At 49.7% G+C, this 25,921-nt stretch overlaps 1 protein-coding gene across 1 annotated transcript in view; it reads left to right on the forward strand.

Annotated features, from left to right (window-relative positions):
- ZYG11B (zyg-11 family member B, cell cycle regulator) overlaps nt 1-25,921 on the forward strand; it is a 285,114-nt gene that overhangs the window by 69,922 nt on the left and 189,271 nt on the right. The window contains exons 2-3 of the mRNA XM_086952450.1: nt 10,172-10,337; nt 19,279-20,033. Coding sequence (XP_086808576.1) covers nt 10,172-10,337; nt 19,279-20,033 — 921 coding nt within the window. The remainder of the gene's footprint in view (nt 1-10,171; nt 10,338-19,278; nt 20,034-25,921) is intronic.

A 25,921-nucleotide genomic window follows, 5' to 3' on the forward strand; every position in this document is an offset into this window, starting at 1 on the left:
TCCTTTAATCCTACATTCTTACACCAGCTACTTCAGCCTTAGGCAATACCTCAATACTTGGCTGTTTAAGCAGGCTTACCCATCTTACTAAAGGCATATACTCCTACCTGGTAATTCGTGCATAGCGCCACGATACCGATGGTAAGTGAATGCTTAGTAAAATTCAAATAACAAATATCAGGGCCGGACTGGGAACGAAAACCGGCCCTGGGGGCGTTGGGGGTGTGACCGAGCTCTTAACCCATCGCCGTTCTTTAGCCCACTCAGCCAATTGCTAACAAGCATTTACAATGCAATGGTCTCGGAATTCTTAATGGTAGAGCTATTGGCATTGCTCATGACCTTTTTTTTCATTAAAAAAAAACATAAATAAAATCGTATCGTCATTTTACCATGGCAATAGGTGAGCATTAGAGAGTAGTAGAGAGTATTTGCGGACACAGAGCCACACACAGAGCCACACACACACACAGAGAGCCTCACACACGCACAGAGAGCCACACACGCACAGAGAGCCACACACGCACAGAGAGCCACACACGCACAGAGAGCCACACACGCACAGAGAGCCACACACGCACAGAGAGCCACACACGCACAGAGAGCCACACACGCACAGAGAGCCACACACGCACAGAGAGCCACACACGCACAGAGAGCCACACACGCACAGAGAGCCACACACGCACAGAGAGCCACACACGCACAGAGAGCCGCACACGCGCACAGAGAGCCGCACACGCGCACAGAGAGCCTCACACGCACACAGAGAGCCACACACGCACACAGAGAGCCACACACGCACACAGAGAGCCGCACACGCACACAGAGAGCCGCACACGCGCACAGAGAGCCGCACACGCGCACAGAGAGCCGCACACGCGCACAGAGAGCCGCACACGCGCACAGAGAGCCGCACACGCGCACAGAGAGCCGCACACGCGCACAGAGAGCCGCACACGCGCACAGAGAGCCGCACACGCGCACAGAGAGCCACACAGGCACACAGAGAGCCACACAGGCACACAGAGAGCCACACAGGCACACAGAGAGCCACACAGGCACACAGAGAGCCACACAGGCACACAGAGAGCCACACAGGCACACAGAGAGCCACACAGGCACACAGAGAGCCACACAGGCACACAGAGAGCCACACAGGCACACAGAGAGCCACACAGGCACACAGAGAGCCACGCACGCACAGAGCCCCCCCACACACACAGAGCCCCCCCACACACACAGAGCCCCCCCACACACACAGAGCCCCCCCACACACACAGAGCCCCTCACACCCACAGAGCCCCTCACACCCACAGAGCCCCTCACACCCACAGAGCCCCTCACACACACACAGAGCCCCTCACACACACAGAGCACCCCCACACACACACACAGAGCCCCCCACACACACACACACAGAGCCCCCCCACACACACCCACAGAGCCCCACACACACACCCACAGAGCCCCACACACACACCCACAGAGCCCCACACACACACCCACAGAGCCCCCCCACACACACCCACAGAGCCCCCCCACACACACACCCACAGAGCCCCCCCCCCACACACGCAGAGCCCCACACACACACAGAGCCCCACACACACACCCACAGAGCCCCACACACACACACCCACAGAGCCCCACACACACCCCCACAGAGCCCCACACACACCCCCACAGAGCCCCACACACACCCACAGAGCCCCACACACACACACACCCACAGAGCCCCACACACACCAACAGAGCCCCACACACAGAGCGCGCCCCCACACACACAGCCCCCCACACACACACAGCCCCCCACACACAGCCCCCCCCACACACACAGCCCCCCCCACACACACAGCCCCCCCCACACACAGCCCCCCCACACACACACACAGCCCCCCCACATACACACAGCCCCACCCACACAGAGCCCCCACACACACACAGAGCCCCCACACACACACAGAGCCCCCACACACACAGCCCCACACACACACAGAGCTCCCCCACACACACAGAGCTCCCCCACACACACAAAGCCCCCCCACTCAAACCTCCCCCACACACAACCCCACACACGCACAGAGAGCCCCCCACACACGCACAGAGAGCCCCCCACACACGCACAGAGAGCCCCCCACACACGCACAGAGAGCCCCCCCACACACAGAGAGCCCCCCCCACACACAGAGCCCCCCCACACACACAGAGAGCCCCCCCACACACATAGAGAGCCCCCCACACACATAGAGAGCCCCCCACACACAGCCCCCCCACACACACAGCCCCCCCACACACCGAGAGCCCCCACACACACACCGAGAGCCCCCCCACACACCGAGAGCCCCCCCACACACACAGAGAGCCCCCACACACACAACCCCACACACACTCACACAGATCCCCCCACACACACAAAGAGCCCCCCACACACACAGAGCCCCACACACACACACACACACACAGAGCCCCCCCATACACAGCAAGCCCCCCATACACAGCAAGCCCCCCATACACAGCGAGCCCCCCACACACACACAGCCCCCCACACACACAGCCCCCCACACACACAGCCCCCCACACACACAACCCCACACACACAGAGCCCCCCCACACACAACCCCACACACACAGAGCCCCCCCACACACAGAGCCCCCTCACACACACAGAGCCCCACACACACAGCCTCCCCCCACACACACAGAGCCCCCCCACATACACAGAGCCCCCCCCCACACACAGAGCCCCTCACACACACACAGATCCCCCCACACACACAGAGCCCCCCACATACACACAGAGCCCCACACACACAGCCTCCTCCCCCCACACACACACAGAGCCCCACACACAGCGAGCCCCCCCACACACAGAGCCCCCCACACACACACAGCCCCCCACACACAGAGCCCCTCACGCACACAGAGCCCCCCCACACACACACAGAGAGCCCCCCACACACAACCCCACACACACAGCCCCCCCACACACACAGCCCCCCCCACACACACAGCCCCCCACACACACGCAGCCCCCCCACACACACGCAGCCCCCCCACACACACAGCCCCCCTACACACACAGTCCCCCCCCACACACACAGTCCCCCCCCACACACACAGAGCCCCACACACACACAACAGAGCCCCACACACAGCGAGCCCCCCACACACACACAGCTCCCCCCACACACAGAGAGCCCCCCACACACACAGAGAGCCCCGCACACACACAGAGCCCCCCACACACACAACCCCACACACACTCACACAGATCCCCCCCCACACAGAGCCCCACACACACAGCCTCCCCCCCACACACACACAAAGAGCCCCACACACAGCGAGCCCCCCACACACAGCGAGCCCCCCACACACAGCGAGCCCCCCCACACACTGAGCCCCCCACACACACTGAGCCCCCCACACACACTGAGCCCCCCCACACACACTGAGCCCCCCCACACACAGCCCCCCCACACACACAGCCCCCCACACACTCACAGAGCCCCCTACACACACACAGAGCCCCTCACACACACACACAGAGCCCCCCCACACACAACCCCCACACACACAGAGCCCCCCCCCACACACAGAGCCCCCCACGCACACAGCCCCACACACACAGCCTCCCCCCCACACACACACAGAGCCCCACACACACAGCCTCCCCCCCACACACACAGAGCCCCACACACAGCGAGCCCCCCACAAACACACAGAGCCCCCCTACACACACACAGAGCCCCCCACACACAGCCCCCCACACACACAGAGCCCCCTACACACAGAGCCCCCTCCCCACACACACAGAGCCCCCCCACACACACAGAGCCCCACACACAGCCTCCTCCCCACACACACAGAGCCCCACACACAGCGAGCCCCCACACACACACAGAGCCCCACACACAGAGCCCCCCCCACACACAGAGCCCCCCCCACACACAGAGCCCCCCCACACACACAGAGCCCCCCCACACACACAGAGCCCCCCCACACACACAGAGCCCCCCACACACACAGAGCCCCTCACGCACACACAGAGCCCCCCCCACACACAACCCCCCCCACACACACACACAGAGGCCCCTCCACACACAACCCCATACACACAGAGCCCCCCTCACACAAAGCCCTCCCTCACACAAAGCCCCCCTCACACAAAGCCCCCCCACACACAGCCCCCCACACACAGCCCCCCACACACAGCCCCCCACACACAGCCCCCCCACACACAGCCCCCCACACACAGAGCCCCCCCCACACACACAGAGCCCCACACACACACACAGAGCCCCCCCACACACACAGAGCCCCACACGCACACAACAGAGCCCCCCACACACAGCGAGCCCCCCACACACAGAGCCCCCCCCACACACAGAGCCCCCCCACACACAGAGCCCCCCACACACACAGAGCCCCCCCACACACAGAGCCCCCCCACACACAGAGCCCCCCCCACACACAGAGCCCCCCCCACACACAGAGCCCCCCACACATAGAGCCCCCCACACACAGAGCCCCCCCCCACACACAACCCCCCCACACACACACACAGAGGCCCCTCCACACACAACCCCATACACACAGAGCCCCCCTCACACAAAGCCCCCCCTCACACAAAGCCCCCCCCACACACAGAGCCCCCCCCACACACAGAGCCCCCCCCACACACAGAGCCCCCCCCACACACAGAGCCCCACCCCACACACAGAGCCCCCCACACACACAGAGCCCCCCCCCACACGCAACCCCCCCCACACACACACACACAGAGGCCCCTCCACACACAACCCCATACACACAGAGCCCCCCTCACACAAAGCCCCCCCTCACACAAAGCCCCCCTCACACAAAGCCCCCCCTCACACAAAGCCCCCCCACACACAGAGCCCCCCCCACACACAGAGCCCCCCCACACACAGAGCCCCCCCCACACACAGAGCCCCCCCCACACACAGAGCCCCCCACACACACAGAGCCCCCCACACACACAGAGCCCCCCCACACACACAGAGCCCCCCCACACACACAGAGCCCCCCCACACACACAGAGCCCCCCCACACACACAGAGCCCCCCCACACACACAGAGAGCCCCCCCCCACACACAGAGCCCCCCCCACACAGAGAGCCCCCCCCACACAGAGAGCCCCCCCCAAACACAGAGAGCCCCCCCCACACACAGAGAGCCCCTCCCACACACAGAGAGCCCCTCCCACACACACAGAGCCCCCCCACACACACAGAGCCCCCCCACACACACAGAGCCCCCCCCCCACACACACAGAGCCCCCCCCACACCCACAGAGCCCCGCACACACCCACAGAGCCCCCCCCACACCCAGAGAGCCCCGCACACACCCACAGAGCCCCGCACACACACACACACGCAGCGGACGAAACACACATGCAGAGAGCCACACACACACGCACAGCCAGGAGGCACGAGGGCACAGCCAGGAGGCACGAGGGCACAGCCAGGAGGCACGAGGGCACAGCCAGGAGGCACGAGGGGACGACAGACAGCGGGCATAAGGGCACAGACAGCATGCATGAGGAGGCATGCATGAGAACTTAAAGTCTGGAGTCGGGAACGAGCAGGCAGGAGACCTACACAAAACACACTGCCAAAGAGGAGAGAGTTAAAAGGAAGCAAGTCAGAGGAGGATTTACACTTACAGGTAGACAACAGGGAGGAGGTGATAGGACAGACAGTGAGCCACAGGACAGACAAGCAGCAAACACCAGGAAAAACGGAAGAAGAGGAGGCAGTGTGACTTACCGGGGGCTAGGCAGTCGGCGCACACGTTGTTCCCCGGCCTCTGGATGAGCTCCTGCAGGGCTCTCTTTTTCCTCACCTCTTCCATGGTGCCCGCGGGCGGCTGGAGGTGCCCAGCTCCCCTCTCCGGTGCCTCCTACCTCCCGGCTGACTCTGGGGGCTGAGGGCAGGCAGCGGGCTCCTCTCATCGCGGCATTACCTGGCCACAGGACGGACAAGCAGCAAACACCAGGAAAGACGGAGGAAGAGGAGGCAGGGTGCCCGCTCCCCAGAAGCACCCATTGGGGTCGTGCCAGGACACACACACCAGCAGGGGCATCGACGGGACACAAGGCCGGGCAGAGCAGGGCACACACCCGGGCAGGTGCAGCGGGACCCCCCCCCTAGACAGTGGCAGCTCGGCCATCCGCAGGACCCGCCCAGGCAGGAGCAGCAGATCACACAGTCCGGACGTCCCGGCCGGGCACGCCGGGAGTGGGTGACTTACCGGGGGCCTGGCAGTCGGCGCACACGTTGTTTCCCGGCCTCTGGATGAGCTCCTGCAGGGCTCTCTTGTTCCTCTCCTCTGCCATGGTGCCCGCGGGCGGCTGGAGGTGCCCCGCTCCCCTCTCCGGTGCCTCCTACCTCCCGGCGGACTCTGGGCGCAGGGGCTGAGGGCAGGCGGCGGGCTCCTCTCTCATCGCGGCATTACCTGCATCTCCGGAGTGCATCCCAGCCCGAGCCCCCCTCCTCAGCCATTCAAAGTGCAGCTCACTGCTCAAGAGCGCCGGCTCTGCTCTGGTTCCGCTAGGCCTTTACTTCAGCAGCCCGTCTTCCATGTGTCAGGAACGCACTTTTAATAACGTACGGGTAGTTTCTTGGGCCACACAGATGCAAATGTGCCGCGTAATGATGCAATTTAGACATGTAATAGCAGGGAAGGAAAGAGGACACGCGAACCAGGAAACAAGAAAAAAAAATGGCTGCCGCAAAGCTCCGACATTTTCGGAATCCGGGGCGTGTCTTTTGGTGAGTGACGGATGACATCACAGATGAAATAACCTAAAAAACACGCCCCGAATCCGAAAAAGACGGGGCTTAAAGGGAGTGACGCCACTCTCCTCCAATGGCTAGCCCGCATTTACGAGGCCAGCCAATGGAGAAGAGGGGCGGGTTCAAGCCCCCTAACCTAAAAACATTAAATCTTCGGACCGAACTGCGCAAGCGCAGCCTACGGTCCTCGACCTAAAAAGGAGCGTTTTTTTGTCTGGCTTTGCTGGGTTCCTGCTCTGTTCAATTAAAAAAATAAATAGATGATCTGAGTTCCTGAATGCAGGTGCCATAGTAAATGTTCTCCAAAATTCAACTGCAGAGGTCCTCTTCTGCACCTTCTTTAGAGATCCCACGTAAATGCAGGCACTCATACCATCCTAGACTCGAGGGAACGACCAGTTAAAACTTTTCTGCCTTGGTTTAATCCGGCAACGAAAAAGACATTTCAATGCAGCTGCTATGGCAAGTCGCACTGTGACTTCACATTGCCTAGACATAAACAATCATTTGCAATGCAATAGGTCTTGCATTAGTGAAATTTGGATCTATTGAAGCTATGTTTTTTTTTTATTTTGTAAATGTAAAAAAGCATAGTTCAGCTTAAAGAATTCTTCTCACTGTGAATGACTTTTCCTACTCTGGGTTCCCCGAGAGGGCACAGAAAGCAGGGGGTGCCCTCTTACCCCCACCCCCAGGGTTAGTCATCTGTAGAAGCTGTCCCTGCAAGGTGTTGGCAGCTCTTGTGTCTGGGGGTCCGGGGTACACAGGGCTCGCAGTTGTATCTCATCTCCGAGTCCTGCCCATGGATCACCCTCTCTCCTTCCTGCTCTATAAACAGAAGCTGAGAAGCTCCCCATTTGTTTCCGAGCTCTTTAAACTCTCCTGATCGTCAAGGCCCTGGTGCTCAGCAGTCGGCTATGGCTTCTCGAGGGGCGGGCTGATGCCTGGCCGGACCCCTGTGAATAATCTGGTGTTCTTCTGTAGTGCCAACAGTAAAAGAATCGCAGCTAGGTGCTATGAAAGATTAGGGGTATGCCTAATATGCCTACACATGCCTAATTTAGAACCCTGGACATGTACGCTTCAAGCTTGCCCACCAGTACCAATTAATTTGTCAGCTAGGGCCAGTTCCTCATACTGATTACATTTTACACTGCGCACTAATGCCCTTTTGATGCTCTGTCCACTAGTGCAACTCTTTGCGCTGGTCACTAGTAGATGCTTCTTACACTGTCCACTGGTGCAGCTTCAAGCACTGACCACTATTACATGCTTCCAGTGGTTAATTTGAGCTGGTGGGGGGCACTGGCACTTTATTCTCCTTTTCAGACTTTTCCAGAGAGCGACAGAAGGAAAGAGGGAGGAAAAGAAAGACGGAAAAGCACCACCTCCGCATCCGCACATCACCACTGCACCAACTCATCACCACCTAAGCATCAGACCAGCACCACCTCGGCATCACCACAGTACCATCTCAGCATCAGCACAGTATCACCTCCTCATCAATGCACCATCGCCAGCGCAGCACCAATTCAGCATTAGTGCAGCGCCACCTCAGCACCAGCGTAGCACCAATTCAACATCACTCCGCACCATCTGAGCTCCAGCACCACCACCTCAGCATATATCTGCACCGCCTCCGCATCGCTCTACTCCGCTTTCAGCATCAGCACAGCACAGCACCACCACAGCATTATCTCAGCACAGCACCACCTCCTCATCAGTGCACCACCTCAGAACCAGTGCAGCACCGCCTCAGCACCAGCACAGCACTTGTGCAGCACCAGCACAGTACCACCTCCTCATTAGTGTACCAACACTAGTGCAGCATCACCTCACCACCAGCACAGCACTAGCTCAACATCAGCACAGCACCATCCTAGCATCAATACTGCACCACCATCACATTATTGCACCATCACCACCACAGCCACACCTCAGCAGCAGTTCAGCACCAATGCTGCAGCACAACCACCTCATCACTCAGCACCTCTTGAGCACCAGCTCAGCACCCCCAAGCACCATCTCAGCTTAACTCGGCACACAGCATAACTCTGCACCATCTAGGTATCGCAGCAGTATCACTCAGCATCACCTCTGCAACGACACACCACCACCTCAGCATCACTTAGCACCACCTCGGTCTCCCTTCAGAATCTGGCATCTGTTGATTCTCCCCTAGTTTCCATCTGCTGTTAGTGTTGTAATACAGGTACCTTTTCACAACCTCCACCTTCTCGTTGTATGTCCCCACCCCCAAAAACAAAAAACAACTATAAAAACAGCATTAGAACAGACAGGAGGAAGTTGCCAGCATTGTAAAGACAAAAAAACTTGAAGATATTTTTAAGTAATTTTTTTTTTTTTTTAATAGTATCGTTCAGTTGAACTTAATGTCTTCTTGGTTATATATACGGGACCATAAATGCTTATAAACGTTTATATTAGAACTTTTCAACATGCTGCACAGCAGCCACTATGCTCTACAACATAGCTTAAAGACATTGGCAAAACAAATGGCTCTGACTAAACACTTATAAGGTCCGAAAGGCGAGACCTGTTAGCTATGCCAATGCTTGTTTACCTTGTCCCCGGCTGGCCTTCTAATTTTTTGGCTTTTGTGGCCAAGTGACTCAGTGGATTACAAAGATTAAGTTGGGCTCTGTGGAACTGGGTAGAGCTGTAAGGGAGCAATCTTTGTTTTGTAATAATTTTAACACTCAAGTCTCTTTCTCAGGACTTCTATTTTTAATGGTGGTAACTGGTCCCATGGTATCTTCAGATCTTTCGTAGTCTCCTGTCAAAAAATCTGTCCATAGACTACTACGGCTTAAACCACAGTTATATCTAATCAGTTTAGTCATGGAAAATGTTTATTTCAGACCGTGTAATGGCATTAAATTACATCCATACCTTATTGGTTTATTGTACTACTTGTTTCTGTTTATATGTACAAATATCAATAATATGGCAGTTTGTGCACACTAAATAATGTATTATTATTTTGTGCATACAGGCAGCAATTAAGGCTGTCAACAGTGAAAAGAATATTTACAATAAAAAAGCCTTCAGATACAATACCCAACTTATTTCATTGAGCTAATGAGAAACCTGTTCATGTCAAATGTACATGCTATACCGACACACACCTATAGGACTTGTGTAACATGAAGGCATTACCGTTTTCTTAAAGATACATTTGACTTTTTTGTACCTTTTTACATATATTTGTGATACTATTCTTATTTTAGTTTGTTTAACCATATCAATTATAGAGCAGCTAAATTCCGTTTGAAACCTAATTTAATCCTCCTTTTAATTGGCTCTATTGTATTTTGTTTCTCAACAGGAGGAGTCATCACCAAGGTCTTTGCTTGACATCTGCCTACAATATTTGAGTGCAAACCTAGAACAGTTTTGCTCGGAAAGACCAGATGGCACGTTTTGCTTCCAAGAGCCAACGATCTTTCCACAGGAAGTGGCTGACAGACTTCTACAGACAATGGCATTTCAGAGTAATTCTGCAATATTATTAACTATAAATTGTAAATGTAAAATGTTGAAATGTGGTTCACTCAGAGTAGATTGATAACCCTTCTACCTAGGTTTCAGTAGACCATGGATGTGTCCTGGACCACATATGCATGCTGCTCACCTTCTGATGGGCATCTGCTTAAGGATGCACACACACATTTGTCTCCTATACGGCCACGCATGCATGGCTCTGGAAACCAAGCCTATCTTATTGTAAGTAAGTAACAAACATTTGTTAAAGCGCAAACGTTCACCTGACTGGTATCTTGGAGCCATCAACCCTTGCGGTTCCAACAGTGCAGTTGTCTCTCTTCTGCATCAATATACTCAGAGTAAACTAGCTATAGCCCCACCAACTATTTTGGAAAGACTCACTTTTTTCAAGCCCTTCCTAAATCCGGAAAGGATCGAACTAGCTTGAAGGGGAGCTGGAAGCATATTCCACAGTTGAGCTTCCTTTACCTGGAAAGTTCTTCCGCCCAACCTAACTCTCCTGAATGTCGATACACCAACTAAATTGGCAGAGGCAGATCGTAGATTCCTCTGAGGACTATATCGTCCAAAGGCCTATGTAGAGATAGTGGGCCTGTCCTGTTTAGGGCATTGTAGACCACGTCCATTGATTTTAAAAATTATCCTATCTGACTCGAAGCCAATGTAGCTCTCCTAAGGTGCAAAAAAATTAATCATATCTGGATTTGTGCAGTGCAAGCTTTGCCACAATTGTTTGTGCTGTGTATGGCCTTTTTATCAGGTACTTCAGAGTCCCTAAGTGCATTATAGTAGACAATTCAACTTAGAATTATACTCTGGACTTCTAGCTTTCTTGCTTGCTGGGGCAATAGTGGGACAATCTTCCTGAGGTTCCGGAGAAGACCGAAACAAGTACCTGCCGTTTTGTTGATGTGCGCTTCCATGGTTAATTTCTCATCTATGTATATTCTAGATTGTGCACTACCTGGGCTACTTTAAGGTTATCAGTGCTAGTCCAAGGCCATAAATCCTTTGGGAGACAGTGCAGCTCTTAGGAGGGGAAACAACCCAAAAATTCTGTTTGTCCTCCATTGAATTTGAAGGAGTTCTTTTTCAGCCACCTTACCATCTCATTAAGTCATCTGCGTAGCCCTTCTGCTGGAGTGTGATTATCTTCATCTAGGCCAGATTTGGCTGCGATCATCTGCATAGTTTACAAACGAGAGCCCAGAAGATTTAATAAAGATTAGCAGTGGGGAGGAGCTTAGCGCGCATCCAAGATGGTCGCATGAGCAAAGAGCTCCCGAGACCCTCGCCGCCTCCTACATATATCCTGTCATGGATCCTGATATGAACGACGGGTTATTGCGGACATAACCCTGCTGATCTAAATGCTTTTTTCAAAAATCGAATTGGATGCCGAGAACCAGAATTACTCCGTTCCAAAGCCTGAAGGCCTACATTGAGAGACAGCCCGGGACTCGAGCCTCCGATATACCCAGGGGGAAGTTGAACAACAACGGCTTGTGGAAGGCGACTGGTACCCCTGGTTTACTTTCGGTTTCGTTTTCTCTGCTCTTGTCTACCGAAAGACGGCTGCCCTTTGTTCTTGTCAGCCCATGGTCCAACCTGATTGCCCGCTCTTACAGGGCGCCCTGTATTTTTGACTTTTTACAGCTTTGTCCGTGAAGAGCCATTCATACCAGGTCCCAAAAGCCCCTTTGGGGCGCACAACTCAACATGGCGAGCAAGCCTGATAGCGAAAGACTGACGGTCAAGATCACGTCCCGAGGAGGCGCCACCCAATCCAACAACATGGACCGATACACTCGCCCTAAAGGTTCCCCCAGCGGTACTGGTAAAACACCGGAGGACCTTGGAGGTGGCACACCAGAAGCGGAAGAGTTGACACTGCGGGACATCATGGGCGCCATGGCGAGCATGAAAACTTACATGGGCCAGCAATAGGAGACACTGGCCTCCAAGATCGACACAGTGGCAATTGATGTTAATTTGATTAGAACGGACTTGGCTAAAACCAATGAACGGGTCAAGTCGTTGGACATCAAGACTGCCAGTCTTACAACCGACGTGTCTGATCTCCAGACTGAGGTCCGGAACTTGAGAACCTCGAACGATCAATTCGCCCGCCGACTTGATGACTTCGAAAGCCGTGCGTGGCGCAACTACGTGCGCATTATCGGAGTTCCGGAGCAGTCTGCTGAACAAACGACCGATCTTCTTGTGGAAGATCTGATATTAAATCACTTCGCCCCCAAGGGCCTCAGCAACTTCTTTGCAGTGGAGCGTGCCCACAGGGTTCCGGGCGGAAGGCACAAACCAGGCGCCCCACCGAGGCCCATAATTGCCAGGATCTTTAATTTTAGAGACAGGGATGCCATCCTGCAGGCCTCGAGAACTAACGGCCCAACGAAATTTGAGAACGCGTCTATCAGTTTTTACCCAGACTTCACCCAAACAGTACAGAAGCAGAGAATGGGATTCACCGGAGTGAAGCGGAGACTGAGAGATTTGGGCTTGAAGTACGCCATGCTTTTCCCTGCCCGGCTACAGGTTGAACACAACGATCGTGTGCTCTTTTTTGATCGGCCTGAGGTAATTAGTGACTGGCTGGACACTTTATCGACGCATCGAGGTCGCATGGAACAATCCGGTGGTGCGGAAGGTGGCCCGATGGAACAGGAGGGGTAAGCGGGATCAGCGTGTGTAATTCATGGACATTGCAGCAGTGGTTCGTTGAAATTTTGGGTTAATGTAAATATAATGATTATACACCCAGAGGCGGCAGGGTGACTGGGACTCTTCCTCCTCCCGGGGTGTTCCTCTTTCTTCTTGTAGATTAGATTCGGGGTAAGGCGACGGGCACACTGCAGTTGTTGTTTTTTTTTTTGGATTAACGCAGGGGTGCAGGGAGGGGGGACGTGGGCTCTGGGTTTTTTTTGGGGGGTAGAGGGGTTCTTCTTTCTTCTTTTTGTTTTGCTACAGAGGCTACATATCATTGTACAATTTGACTTTTGTGTCCTTCTCACTGTTTGGGGGATTCCGCCAGCGTTCTGGGGATGGGGGCTAGGGGGTTGAGAGTATTAAGTTGGAATGTCAATGGCTTGGGAGACAGGATAAAGCGGGGTATAGTACTGCAGTACTTGAAACGCCTTTCCCCCGATGTTGTGTTATTACAGGAAACGCACCTAGTGGGGAACACATGTCGCGCAATGAATAGGCGTGGTTATCGGCTGATCGCACACTCGGGGTTCCCCTCCGGATCGAGAGGGACTGGTGTTCTTGTCAGCAATTCCCTCCCATTGGAAGTTGACGATACCATCCTAGACGATAGGGGACGATATGCCGCCATTACTGGTAGATGGGAGGGGAAAACGATTTTACTGCTGTCTGTTTATGTTCCACCCGGTCTACAAACCACGACATTCGCTGACTTGGGAAAGATGGTCTTGGGGCTCCCCGAAGGGATCTTAATCTGCGTGGAGACTTCAAATCTGTTGTTTGTGGTAGAGAAGATCGTTACCCCCCCCCAGGGATCTTACAAGAGCGCAAACCTGGCTTGGCAGTTTCCTGGAGACGATGGGTCTTGTTGACTGTTGGAGAATGTTGCATCCCGACAGGCCCAATATACCTTCCACTCGGGTGCACATGGGAGCCTTGCGAGGCTCGATTACATCCTCATGCCAGCGGCACAGGCTACATCGGTGAGAGAGGTCCGACATTTGGCCAGAGGCATTTCGGACCACTCCCCACTATGGCTTCTCATTGATATCCAACTGGGAGCCGGGTGTCGGGTCGCCCTGACCAATCCCTGGCATCTCCGAAACCCTGAAACCCGGGCGGGTGTTGTCAAGACTATAGATCACTACTTTGTTGAAAATGTGGAGTCAGTGTCCTCATCTATATCGCTGTGGGAGGCTTTTAAGACTGTAATTCGAGGCCAGACACTGTCATTGATTGCTTGTGCTAAAAGGCGTAAGAATGAGGAGGTTGCGCGTCTGGAGTCTGAAATCACTACACTGGAGGCGGAACTGGAATCCGAGGTCACGCAGGATAAGTTACATGTCTTGCACCTCAAGCAGTTAGACTACAGAGCCTTGGTGACAGACGCCGCCAAGGCCATGAGTCGCGAACAACAGGGACGACTGTATGATGTGGGTGATAAAGCGGGGAAGTTGATCGCATGGCTGGACAAAAAGGAAAGATTGAGTTGAGTGTGCCAGTTGTTGAAAGAGCGGATGGTGTGCGGGTGGTTGATCCGATTGAGATAGTGGAGGGCTTTGCATGTCATTTTCAAACGGTGTACGCGCCGGTCTCTGACAGGCCTGAGGAGGACTCGCATCTATTTCTCAGAGACATCGCATTGCCTAGCTTGTCTGACTCTGGTAGAGAGCTCATGGAGGCGGAATTTTCCAACGACGAAATAGCGCTCGCTATTCGCTCCATCCGCTCTGGAAAAGCCACTGGCCCTGACGGCATCCCCATCGAACTATACAAGCTATGTCCGAACAAAATGGCGCCGTATCTCCGCGCGATGTTTCTGGAGTCGCGCAAGGTTGGGTCACTCCCCCGAGACCAGAGACTGGTCTCCATTGTTATCCATAAAGAGGGGAAACCCCGAGATCAGTGTGCGTCTTATAGACCTATATCACTCTTGAATGCCGAACCTAAGATCCTGGCAAAACTCTTAGGAAATCGATTAATTAAAGTGATTAGGGACCTGATACACCCGGATCAGTCTGGATTCATTCCTACTCTTAACACTGCACTGAATTTACGTTGTCTTCATGGCGTCCTCGCGAGGGCGGAAACGTTGCGTGAACCGGCCATTTTGGTATCCTTAGATGCCACTATGGCCTTCGACACCGTGGAATGGCCGTATCTATGGACTGCCCTTGCGAAGTTCGGGTTCGGCCAAGGTTCATCGGTTGGGTCAAACTCCTCTATGAGAATCTGCTGGCCCAGGTGGTGGTCAATGGTAGAGTATCTAAGTCCTTTCCTCTCGGGAGAGGCACGCGGCAGGGATGCCCCCTGTCTCGGCTATTGTTTGCGCTCGCCTTGGAACCCCTTGCGGTATGGCTGTGGTGGGAACCATCGCTTAAGGGCATTAGATGAACCCCCGACTTTGAGGACTGCATATCTTTATATGCGGACGATATCCTCTTGTATCTCACTTCCCCACGGAAGTCGTTGGGGGTCCTGTTCGATGTCCTTTGCTCCTTCGGGAAGAATTCCGGCCTGGTGATCAACTCGGCTAAATCCTGTGTTTACTTGCTTACGGGCGAGGTAGCTCTCGTGCCGCGTAATTGCCCGACACAAATATCGCATACTGGCTTTAAATACTTGGGGATATATGTCTCGCTTGACCCAGCGGTTCGGTATCAGAACAATTTGCTCCCTCCACTTCTTCTGCTAAAATCTGACGTAGCGGCCTGGCGTGGATTGCCTTTATCTCTGGTCAGAAGGGCTGCCCTATTTAAGATGATGTCCCTACCTAGATTCCTATACGCCCTTCAAAACACACTCAACCTCGTGCCTACCAGTTATTTTCATGAGATTGAATGCCTTCAGAGGCGGCTACTATGGGGCGGGCGCCCCCGCATTGCTTTAGCAAAGTTAACACTGCCCTGGTATGACGGGGGCATTGCATTGCCGGACATCAAACGTTATTATTGGGCCTCCCAATTGAGTGCGATCAATCATGCCATGTATGGTCCTACGTCCAACCCAGCATTCGAGATGGACAAATGGCAGCTCCCGGGAGGGGATTACAACATGGCACTATACTCCAAATCGACTGATCGGACATTAACAGGGCCCACCGGAGTTGCGGTGAGGATCTGGCATAGTGCAAATGCAGCTATGGGTTGGTCGGACAAATTGACCCGAGCGACCCCGCTCTAAGTCGCCGAGAAACTAGGTAGTCTATGGACCACCAAGGGCTTTTAAAAGTGGGACCTCATTGGTATCAGTAAGGTTGGGGATCTCTTGGCCAAGAACAGGATAAAAACTTTCGAAGAACTGAAAATTGAATATGCGTTAAAAGATAGGGAGTATTTCTGATACATGCAGATCCGGCACGCGATTGGTTCGGTCTTCCCGACCGGAACCTTAATCCCGGAATCTTCCCCTCTCGAAGATAGAGTGCTTGATGGGCATGTCCCGGATAGCACCATTTCCCTGATATATAAAAAACTCATTAATGATCGAACGGATCTCCTTCTGCAATTACGAGAGGCTTGGACCGGCGATGGATTGGAGCTGGATGATGAGGATTGGCAGGCAGCGATATCCTCTCCCAAGGAGGTTGCGATTCTGGCCCGTCTTCGACTGGTGCAATTAAAGATCTTACACCGCATCTACATGACAGGCCCCCGACTGTTGCGTATGGGTTTTTCGGTGGATGGGTTGTGTAAGCGAGGGTGTGGTATGATGGGTACCTTTCTCCATATTCTATGGGAGTGTCCCGAAGTCGTAACGTTTTGGAACCGTGTGCATGCTGTCATAAATGAAGTTACGGGAGTTGCATTGTTGCCTGAGGCTAGAGGGTGTTTGCTGAATGTGTGGGAACCTAATGATTACCATGTGGCGCCGACACAATGGGCCACTCTGTGTAATTTGGTGGCCAAAATGGATATTGCTATCTATTCTCTTACATTTTGAGTGAAAGGGCGAGAGTGGAATTGCTTGGGATCTGTTTGTCCGGTAGGATTCAATCCACTACAGTAATGTCCGGTCTACTCCTATTTCCTTCAGTCTACGGATTAGTGTCTGGTGATTATTTGTGTCAAACACAGCTGACAGATCTAATGATGCCGCGTACTTCCGGTTTTGCAAGGAATCATGGAAGTACGCGAGGACGGAAAGCGCTGGAACTGAGCCCGGTGAAGGAGACGTTACTGCTCCGAGGTGCGGCGGTTTAACCAAAATAATTCAGAAATAGATCTTACCCGCCCACCGAGACCCCCGCATAGAAGACAGCCTGCTCCAATTTACAAGTCAGGCTGCACCCCGAAATTATCCAGCAACTCAATATCACTGCAAAATAATTTGGTCCTGGACACTCCTTGTGTGCCGTCTGGTGAAACAATATTCACATTTCAGCTTGAACTCAAAGAGCTTGATGTCCTCATGAGATCTCCCAAGCCACTGAGAGTTCGAAACGCGTAGACTATTAGTGCCATTAAAACAGAAGGATTGATCTTGAATTTTTTCAACAAAAACTTTATTTAAGAAAAGTGACTTTTGATGGCGTACTGTGTAGATTGTAATTCCAGTGTGTGTATATATGAATATGTTGATGGCTGTGTATGTATGAGAGGGTATGACTGCATTTGAATGAATGAATATTTTATATATGTAAATTTGCCTAAATGTTTTTTGTATTAGTGTTAATTTGTATAGGAGGTCTTGTATTTCATGTTAAAGTGGTGAAATAATAACCAAATTACATTTTAAGAAATATGAATCTAAAATAAAAAAAGAGATTTATTCAGACAAAACTGGTCAACGAACCATAGTGTGCAATTCGTACAATTTATGGTTATCTAGTAAAATAGAGCTACTGTGTGTGAAAGAGCAAAATGCCTTTACTGAAAGTAAAGTTGGCCAATTGCTGAAGTAGGCTGAGCCACTACCCCATGCTGTCTGCTGTGCTTTGTGGAAGCAAAATGAGAATGACACAATAACAGACCAACGGATGAAGAGAGCTGAAAGCTGCTATAGGTAAACATATTATACTTATAATTTAAGTAAAATCAAAAAGTCTTAGCTGATGCCAGACCTAAAAAGACCGACACCCTTCCTTTCAATTTCATACATTGGCAGCTAAAGCTTACAGAAACACCATGACTTCGAACCTTCAATTTCTTTTATTTTGTTGTTTGTGGTGGAGTAAGGATTTAAGAGGAAATTCTGTTTAGTGAAGAAGAGTTGACAATTGAACCAGTGCACAGTTATGGCTTGAGGTCTGCAACCTGGATTTTTAGCCATATTGGTTTGTATCACATGAAGTAGAGTACATGAAAGACTGATCTTTTCTATCTGTTCAACTTTCTCTATTTTTCACAGAAATTAGAAGTCTTCTCCCAAAGTGTTGTTTCAGTTCTATTTCATTCAGTTATTAGCCATGCTGCACGGAAGCCAGCTCTGCTGTACAATATGGCTAAAAAACATTTCCAAAGCCAATAGAACTTGCATAAACGAGACCAACTGGCTTTGCCAGTGCTTATTTTCTTTTGTTGCTTGTTCATATTTTGCAAATGGAATTGCAAGCATACTAAACATGTGCCTTGATCAGAAAAGGAATGCTATGCAACTGCGATTTGCTGCCGTGTTTGGGGCAATGTAAGTGCAGGAACTGCGAACGGATGCGAGTCAAAAATAAGGTTTTTGCATAAAATTACATTTTGTTCAGTACTTTTAAGGAAAATTAACATGTTGAAGATACTGATGAGAAATGAAAAAGGGTTACTACTAGTAAAGACTGTGTAGTCTGAACCTAGATAAATCAATTATGGGTGTAGTTTAGCATGGGAACAAACATTAGTGGAGTGTAGTCTTAATTTACACTGTGGATTTAAAACAGCATTTACTTAAATACAATATTTTTTTTCCTTGGCAAAGCACCCGACGTAGTTTATAACCTAAGTTACAGCAATATACAGATACAAATAACTGCAAAAGTTACACAACTAGTTGTTTGTATACCCCCTAACAACTATACACTACGTATTGCGTAAAAACATAACTCCTGAAATGTTTTGTAAATATTATGAAATACATTTTCACACTAAAATCTAGAGTAGTCAGAAAGACAGAACTGTTGTGGTGAGTTGGAAACTGTCCAAATACATTTTTTGCAGATTTCAAAATGTTTGTGCTGTAGCATTTATTACTGATCTAACAAAATGCAATTTTTTCCTACAGGACAGCTAAATGAGGTAACAGTAGGAATTTTTCGTGGTAATCAGATGCGCCTGAAGCGAGCATGTATCCGCAAAGCAAAGATCTCTGCTGTGGCTTTCAAAAAGGCGTTTTGTCACCACAAGCTTGTGGAGTTGGATGCTACAGGTGTTAATGCAGACATTACGATCACAGACATTATAACAGGACTCAGTAGTAGTAAATGGATCCAGGAAAACCTTCAGTGTCTAGTGCTGAACTCATTAACGCTTTCCCTGGAAGATCCTTATGAAAGATGCTTCAGCCAGTTGTCTGGCCTACGTGCACTGAGCGTTACCAATGTTCTCTTCTACAATGAAGACTTGGCGGAAGTTGCTTCTCTGCCGAAGCTTGAAAGTCTGGATATATCTAACACATCTGTAACTGATATCTCTGCCCTGCTGACTTGTAAGGACCGACTTAAATCTTTAACCATTCACCACTTGAAGTGCTTGAAAATGACAACCACACAAATTTTGGATGTTATCCGAGAACTCAGATATTTGACTCACCTTGATATTTCAGATGATAAACAATTTACATCCGACATAGCCTTTCGCCTGCTTGAACAAAAAGACATCCTGTGTAACCTGATGTCATTGGACATTTCTGGTAGAAAACATGTTACTGACAAAGCTGTTGAAGCGTTCATTGACCAGAGATCCAGAATGCACTTTGTGGGACTTCTCGCAACGGAGGCTGGGTACTCTGAATTACTTTCCGGAGATGGAAATGTGAAGGTTTGAAAACTTTTTTGTAACATTCTAAGATAACCGTTGTGTCTTGAAAAAAATGCTGTTTTCAGTTTTTGGTATACCTTTACTTATAAATAGTTTTGATCATTGGTTCAAAGTACAGTGACCAAATGAATTGTTGGTTGTCGAAGCATTCTCATTTATGTCTTGCTATGTGTAATCCGACCTGTATGTCCTCTTTATGGACTGACTTGTGGAAGTTCAGGTCACCGTTTTACCACTTTCCCTTCTTATCCCCAGAAAACTCCATTTTAATAGTGAAGGCAGATCTATATCTTACGTAGGATAGTACTTATATTCAAGACAATTATATGAGCAAAAGTGTCATTAGCGTGATTAGGTTGGAGTTCTAGAAGTGAGGTGTTCCAGCTCTTATTAAATGTTATAGTAAGAGAGAGTATGTGTGTGTGTATGTGTGTGTATGTGTGTGTGTGTGTATGTATATATATTGTACAGGGATTGTTTGAAGTGCAGTGATTATGAGTCGGGTTACTGTCCTACAACTTCTTTTTCCATTTGACTGTTGTCCAGGTATTGACTTTACATGGTTTTTCGGTGGCGAGATGCTGCTCAACCTTTTGAGGGAATTATATCTAACATTTACTTGGCCTTAAAATAGCAGATGATACCTCCATGGTAAAATGTAATACTTGGCTAAAGAGTTGTAGGCAGATCACTACTAATCAGCTTCAGTTGCTGATGGTTTCCAAAATATGAATCCACTTACAAGTGGCAAGGGAATCTGCCTGGAGATTCAAGGTGGCACATTTTCTGCTACGGCTCAGTATTTTTACACATATTTCTTTCTATTCTAATTAAACACCAAGGAATAGGGAATAATTGTGTAGACTTTAATTTACTTGTTAAAATTCTGCATTCTGTGAAGTTCAGAACAGGCAGTTACCAACGGCTACAACCAGGTGGTCAGTGTTGGAGGTTGGGGAAAATTTTTGTAATTCATATTACAAAAAAAGTACCTTCCCCTGGGTCATGTGCCGCCACCTAATTTCTGTTTTCCATAGGCAGCCTCCCTACCCTAAGCCAATCACAACGCTGCAATGGGCGCGTTGTGATTGGTGCGGACGGCGCCCAGCCGGGTGCCTGTAGCGAGGCCATAGCCTGTAGGAAGAAAAGGGGGGAGTGCTCGGGACTAGTTTCGTCGGCCCCAGGGGCCGACCAAACAGTCAGGGCCCACAATAGTGGGCAAGCCACATTTACCCCCTGCCCTCGACCAGGACTGCCCACCCGCCCGCCCCCAACCAGGCACCTGCTGCTTTCTCGCAGTGCGAGAAGCAGAAACATAAAATGGTAGTTTTACCATTTTATGTCCTGCTTCTCGCACTGTGAGAAATCAGTGGGGTGACGCCCCTCCACCCCAATGGAGGTGCCGCCCCTGCTTGACTGTGTAATTGATTAGTCTGAAGTGATGATGTGGCTAAGTTTATTTTTATTTATTTTTGAATTTTTATATAGCACAGACTTGGCCCAAAGGTATTAAAGTGTTTTTACAAGAAAGCTGAAAGTAAGTTCTAATAAGCAAACATCATAAAACAACTTAATAGCACCAGGAAAACAGAACAGTTCATACCAGCAGGGACATTCCAAGAAATAGTTAGCTTACTAGCATAGTAAATCAGTAACTTGCAACCAAGAGAGCAACCAGAGGAGACCTTTCCTACCAGGGAAGACCGAGCAAGTCAACATAGGAGATGCTGCAGCAGTACCCATTTTAACCAAAGTGTGTCTCAAATAAGAGGATTTTGAGGTCTCTTTTGAATGTGAGCTCACAAAGGAGTGGCGGGAGGATGTTCCAAAGCTTTGTTGCACTACTGGACAATGTCAGTCTTGTGCTGCATTCTTGGAGGTTTGAGCAGGAGGGACTCCGAGCTTCTTGATCTTCTTTTAGCTCCAAAGACTTTCAGTTTTCGAGCCAGGTAGGAGAAAGTGGAGTTGTGTAGGAATTTGAAAGTCCTGCATTTAGTATTAAATTGGGCTCTTGCATCGATGAGGAGTCATTGTAAGTTGCGAAGATTAGGACAGATGCATGTGAATTTCCTGTGGCTTGTCACAAAGCGGACAACTGCGTGGAGCACTGCTCTCTGAGGAGATAGTGTAGTGAGTACATTTCTAGTGTATACATTTCTTTCATTTGTACATTTCTTTTATGTTGGTTGTTGAAGAGAATGTATTAATTCAAAGTTCCCTCAGTGGTTCTTAGGCTGCGGTTCAGTTCTACAGCAGTTCCTGCTGCAGCGGATTCCTGACCGAATGCCTGCGAGCGTCGTGGGCTTTTTACTTGAATAAATCCGTTGAAATACTTACCGCTCCAGTGCTATTTTACACATCTACATATTGGCGATGAGGATGACCAATTTAAAATGTGCGTTTGGGGTCGTAAGTTTATTCTTCAGACAGATCACAAACCCCTTGTGCACCTTTTTGCAAATGGCAAAAATAGCTATTTGTCAGCAAGGTTAACAAGATTGGTGCCCAACTTACAAGAATTTGTGTTTGCGATTAAGCAAGTCCCAGGTGGTAAAAATGTTCATGTAGGCTGCCTTTCACGCATGCCTGTGGAAGTTGAAGAAGGAGATGACTTTATTATTTTTGGAAATTTGTGGGTCTCACATGGGATCTGTGATTTCAAGATGGCTGTTTTTCACAAGATCTTCATGAGGTCATAACTGTTCTCATCATCCATTAGAGGATTCGAATTTTAGTCCGAAATTGCTCATCTCACAGCTGCATGTCAAAGGTCAAAATATTTCTGCCTCATACATGCTTATAGAGATTTGGGGCCTGATTTAGATTTTGGCGGTTGGGGTTACACCGTCCCAACGGTGACGGATATTCCGTCCACCGAAATATAAATTCCATTATAATTTATAGGATTTATATTTCGGCGGACAGGATATCCATCACTGTTGTGATGAAGTAAGCTACCTGCCAAGATCCAAATTGTGCCTTTAATCTGTGGGGAATTTTTCAGTTTGCTAAATGTCTTTTCAGTGTTTGTCCATTCGAAAAAAGCAAAACGGTTGCTTGAAATGCTAAGTGTTTTTTTTCTCTCCTTCTTCCAAATTATCCTGTTGAAAACTTGAATTTTGGTAATTTTTGAGTTTTAAGGGTGCAAGCTGGTGGCTGATTTGGACTACCTAGTTTCTTCACAGATTGCAACATTATTAAGGTCCCTTTTTTTGGTGCTGTCATAAGCTTCAGTATTGTGTATGGCATGGACCTACCACGTAACAGTTGGTTCACGGGGTAGGCACTTTGCTATGGTACATCACAGAAACAATGTCTTAGGCTAGTTGCCCAGTTGAAGTTACCAACATGATAAATCCAGCTTGGTTTCCACTAACATAATGAAATAATCTTCCTCTGTAGGTGTAATTAGTTTACTTTCTGCACTAAACTATTGGTCTCCTAATTCAGAAGCGAGCCTAGTGAATGTGAGAAATTGGGTTGTTGGTTGAATGGGGTAGGGGATGTGATAGCTGTTCAAGCAACATCCGCAATCCCTGTAAGGGTGAACCACAAAAGGCACTAAATTAACCTGTGCTTAACCTTTTGTAGCTTGGCCCAGAAAGCTGTCAGACTTAACTTGGAGGCAATGTGTAAAGTATTAGTCAGCACACAAACTGTAATAATTGGAAACTCAACACAAAAATCCCACATCAATTTAGAAAAATAGAGTAAATGTGATACAGTATTTGACACCAAAACAGCAAAAATCCAATCAGCAGAACCAGAGTAATGGATATTTTAAGTTTTATGGTAAAAAATAACATCTAAAAGATAAAAGCTCCAACCGTGGACAACTTGTTATGCTCGACCCGGAAGTCCTCTGAGAGTCCCTCCGCAGGTCCAGAAAGTGAACTGAAGAGTTGATCTGAGGTTCCCTTTTTAGATCGAGGCTAGGCAGCGCTTGCACTGTCCCTTTGAGACATATTATATACACTTTGTGGGCTTTCAGGCCGCCCATTGCTTTTTATTTGTGAGTTTGATTGTCCTTTAAAAAGGCTTGCTTTCTAGTGGTTGATCTTTCCTCTTTGTCCCTCCTTTTTAGGTCTCGTAGACCTGCATTGCAGCGCAAGCGCGCTGCTCGCTCTGCGAGTCTACTTGTGATCAGTTCACTTTCAGAAGTGGAGTGTAGGCTCCGCCCCTGTTTCTATTGGCTTGCGTCATCCTCCATGCTAAACGCTTGCTTCATATTGTAAGTGAGGCTTTTTAGTCCCTCCTGGGTACCACCCTGTCCAGTTTTAGCCCCTCCCACCTGGACTGGATGCTTTACTGGGGCGAGACACTCTCCTTCATTAGCAGGTGTAGGCCCTTTGTTTTTTCATACCCTTCTCGGGCAGTTACGGGCTACTCCTGCACTCGGTCTCAGAAAGGAAGCCACGTCTTTAGTTTACGTAATTGCAGTGCTTTCTTTGCTTGTTCTTTTAGGGAGCTTCTCCTAGGTACACGCTTTACTTATATTGAGCGCCCATGCCCACTTTCACTTTCAAAGTGCAGCCGGGACAGGGCGCCCGTTTGCATATGTCTCGTATTTAAATGCAAGACATATAGCATTGCAAATATTTTTTAGTGCGAGTAAGCAATACTGTCAACACTTTTAGTATTCCTGAGAATCCCATATACAGGGATCAAAGATATTCTCGGTTTTGCTCTCAGACACACCCTTGGGCGTGGCTACACCAGCCCGCAACGCGTGAATTGTGAAATTTGGGGTGCGCACGGAATATCAAGGGCAGTAGGTGGAAAGTGTGACTGCTTCGGTAAGTCTCCTGCGTGGAAGTGCTACCTCTAAGGAGCAGCGTGGGGTGCTGGCTGTGAAAGAAGAAAGGGCACCACAAGCTGTGCTCCCCTGCTGGAGTCTCCCCTCACAGGAGCCCGGCAGTATAATGATCGAGTTTGCCCCCTTGAACATCCCCTGGTCCTGCAGGCTCCAGACCACTGCCGTCTTCCAGTGGGTCTTATTGTTCCTGCTATTAGGTACAGTCTGGCATTTTGTAGCACGTTACCGAATTTTTTTTTATCATGGCAGTTCTGGGAGGTGTTTTGTTGTTTCTCGTATGCTACGTAGCGGTGCATGTGCCTTTTTAGAATTCGGATCAGTGGTTATGACCAATTGCATTTTTAGCTTCGGTTGTTTTGTAGCACGTTACCCAACAATTCCAAGCTTTCATTTTCTAGGTTTGAAGGTCTTTTAATTTACCCATCAGGAATGGGGTTTTAAGTTCTGTTACTGATCCGAAGAGCATCCTTGCATCTTAATCTTCTGTCCCTGGCTTTTCACATCAAAAATACTCTTTGGTCTAAATCATCCACCACCCATCCTTATAACCTGACGTTGGTGCCAGTTCCCGGATCAAGTTTCCTTGTGGCGGCCCCCCTTGTGCTCAAGATGCAATTCACCTGCCAAGCTAGACTAAAGTATGCTTCTTTAAGTTTATGATTCCATACACAATAACTTCAAAGTCTGTTCCGTGGCAAAATGTCCACATCGCATAATTCATGTTTCATTGCGTTCTCAAGTTCCCTTCTCTACTTCTCAGTAGTACTGTGTGTCCTGCCACTCAAATCCAAGTTCATACTATTGTATTAAAATAGGCTGCAGAATTGTGCATCTGGCCGCCAAAGCCAATTACATTTTCGAGAAGAGCGTGCCCTCCCTTTTTTATTTAGTTAACTAATTGCGTCCTGTGTATCATCAAGATGTCTATCATCATTGCATTTTTTATAGCACTTACTACTTACGAGACGTTGAAGTGCTTTACAGTTGGTTGTTCGCTACACCTGAACATAGTTGTTTGTCAAGTTTTACAGTTTATAGTTGATTATTTAGATTACCCTGGTGCTGTCAGGAG

This window comes from Lissotriton vulgaris, chromosome 1_1, assembly GCF_964263255.1.
Source record: "Lissotriton vulgaris chromosome 1_1, aLisVul1.2, whole genome shotgun sequence".
NCBI classification, from domain to species: Eukaryota; Metazoa; Chordata; class Amphibia; order Caudata; family Salamandridae; genus Lissotriton; species Lissotriton vulgaris.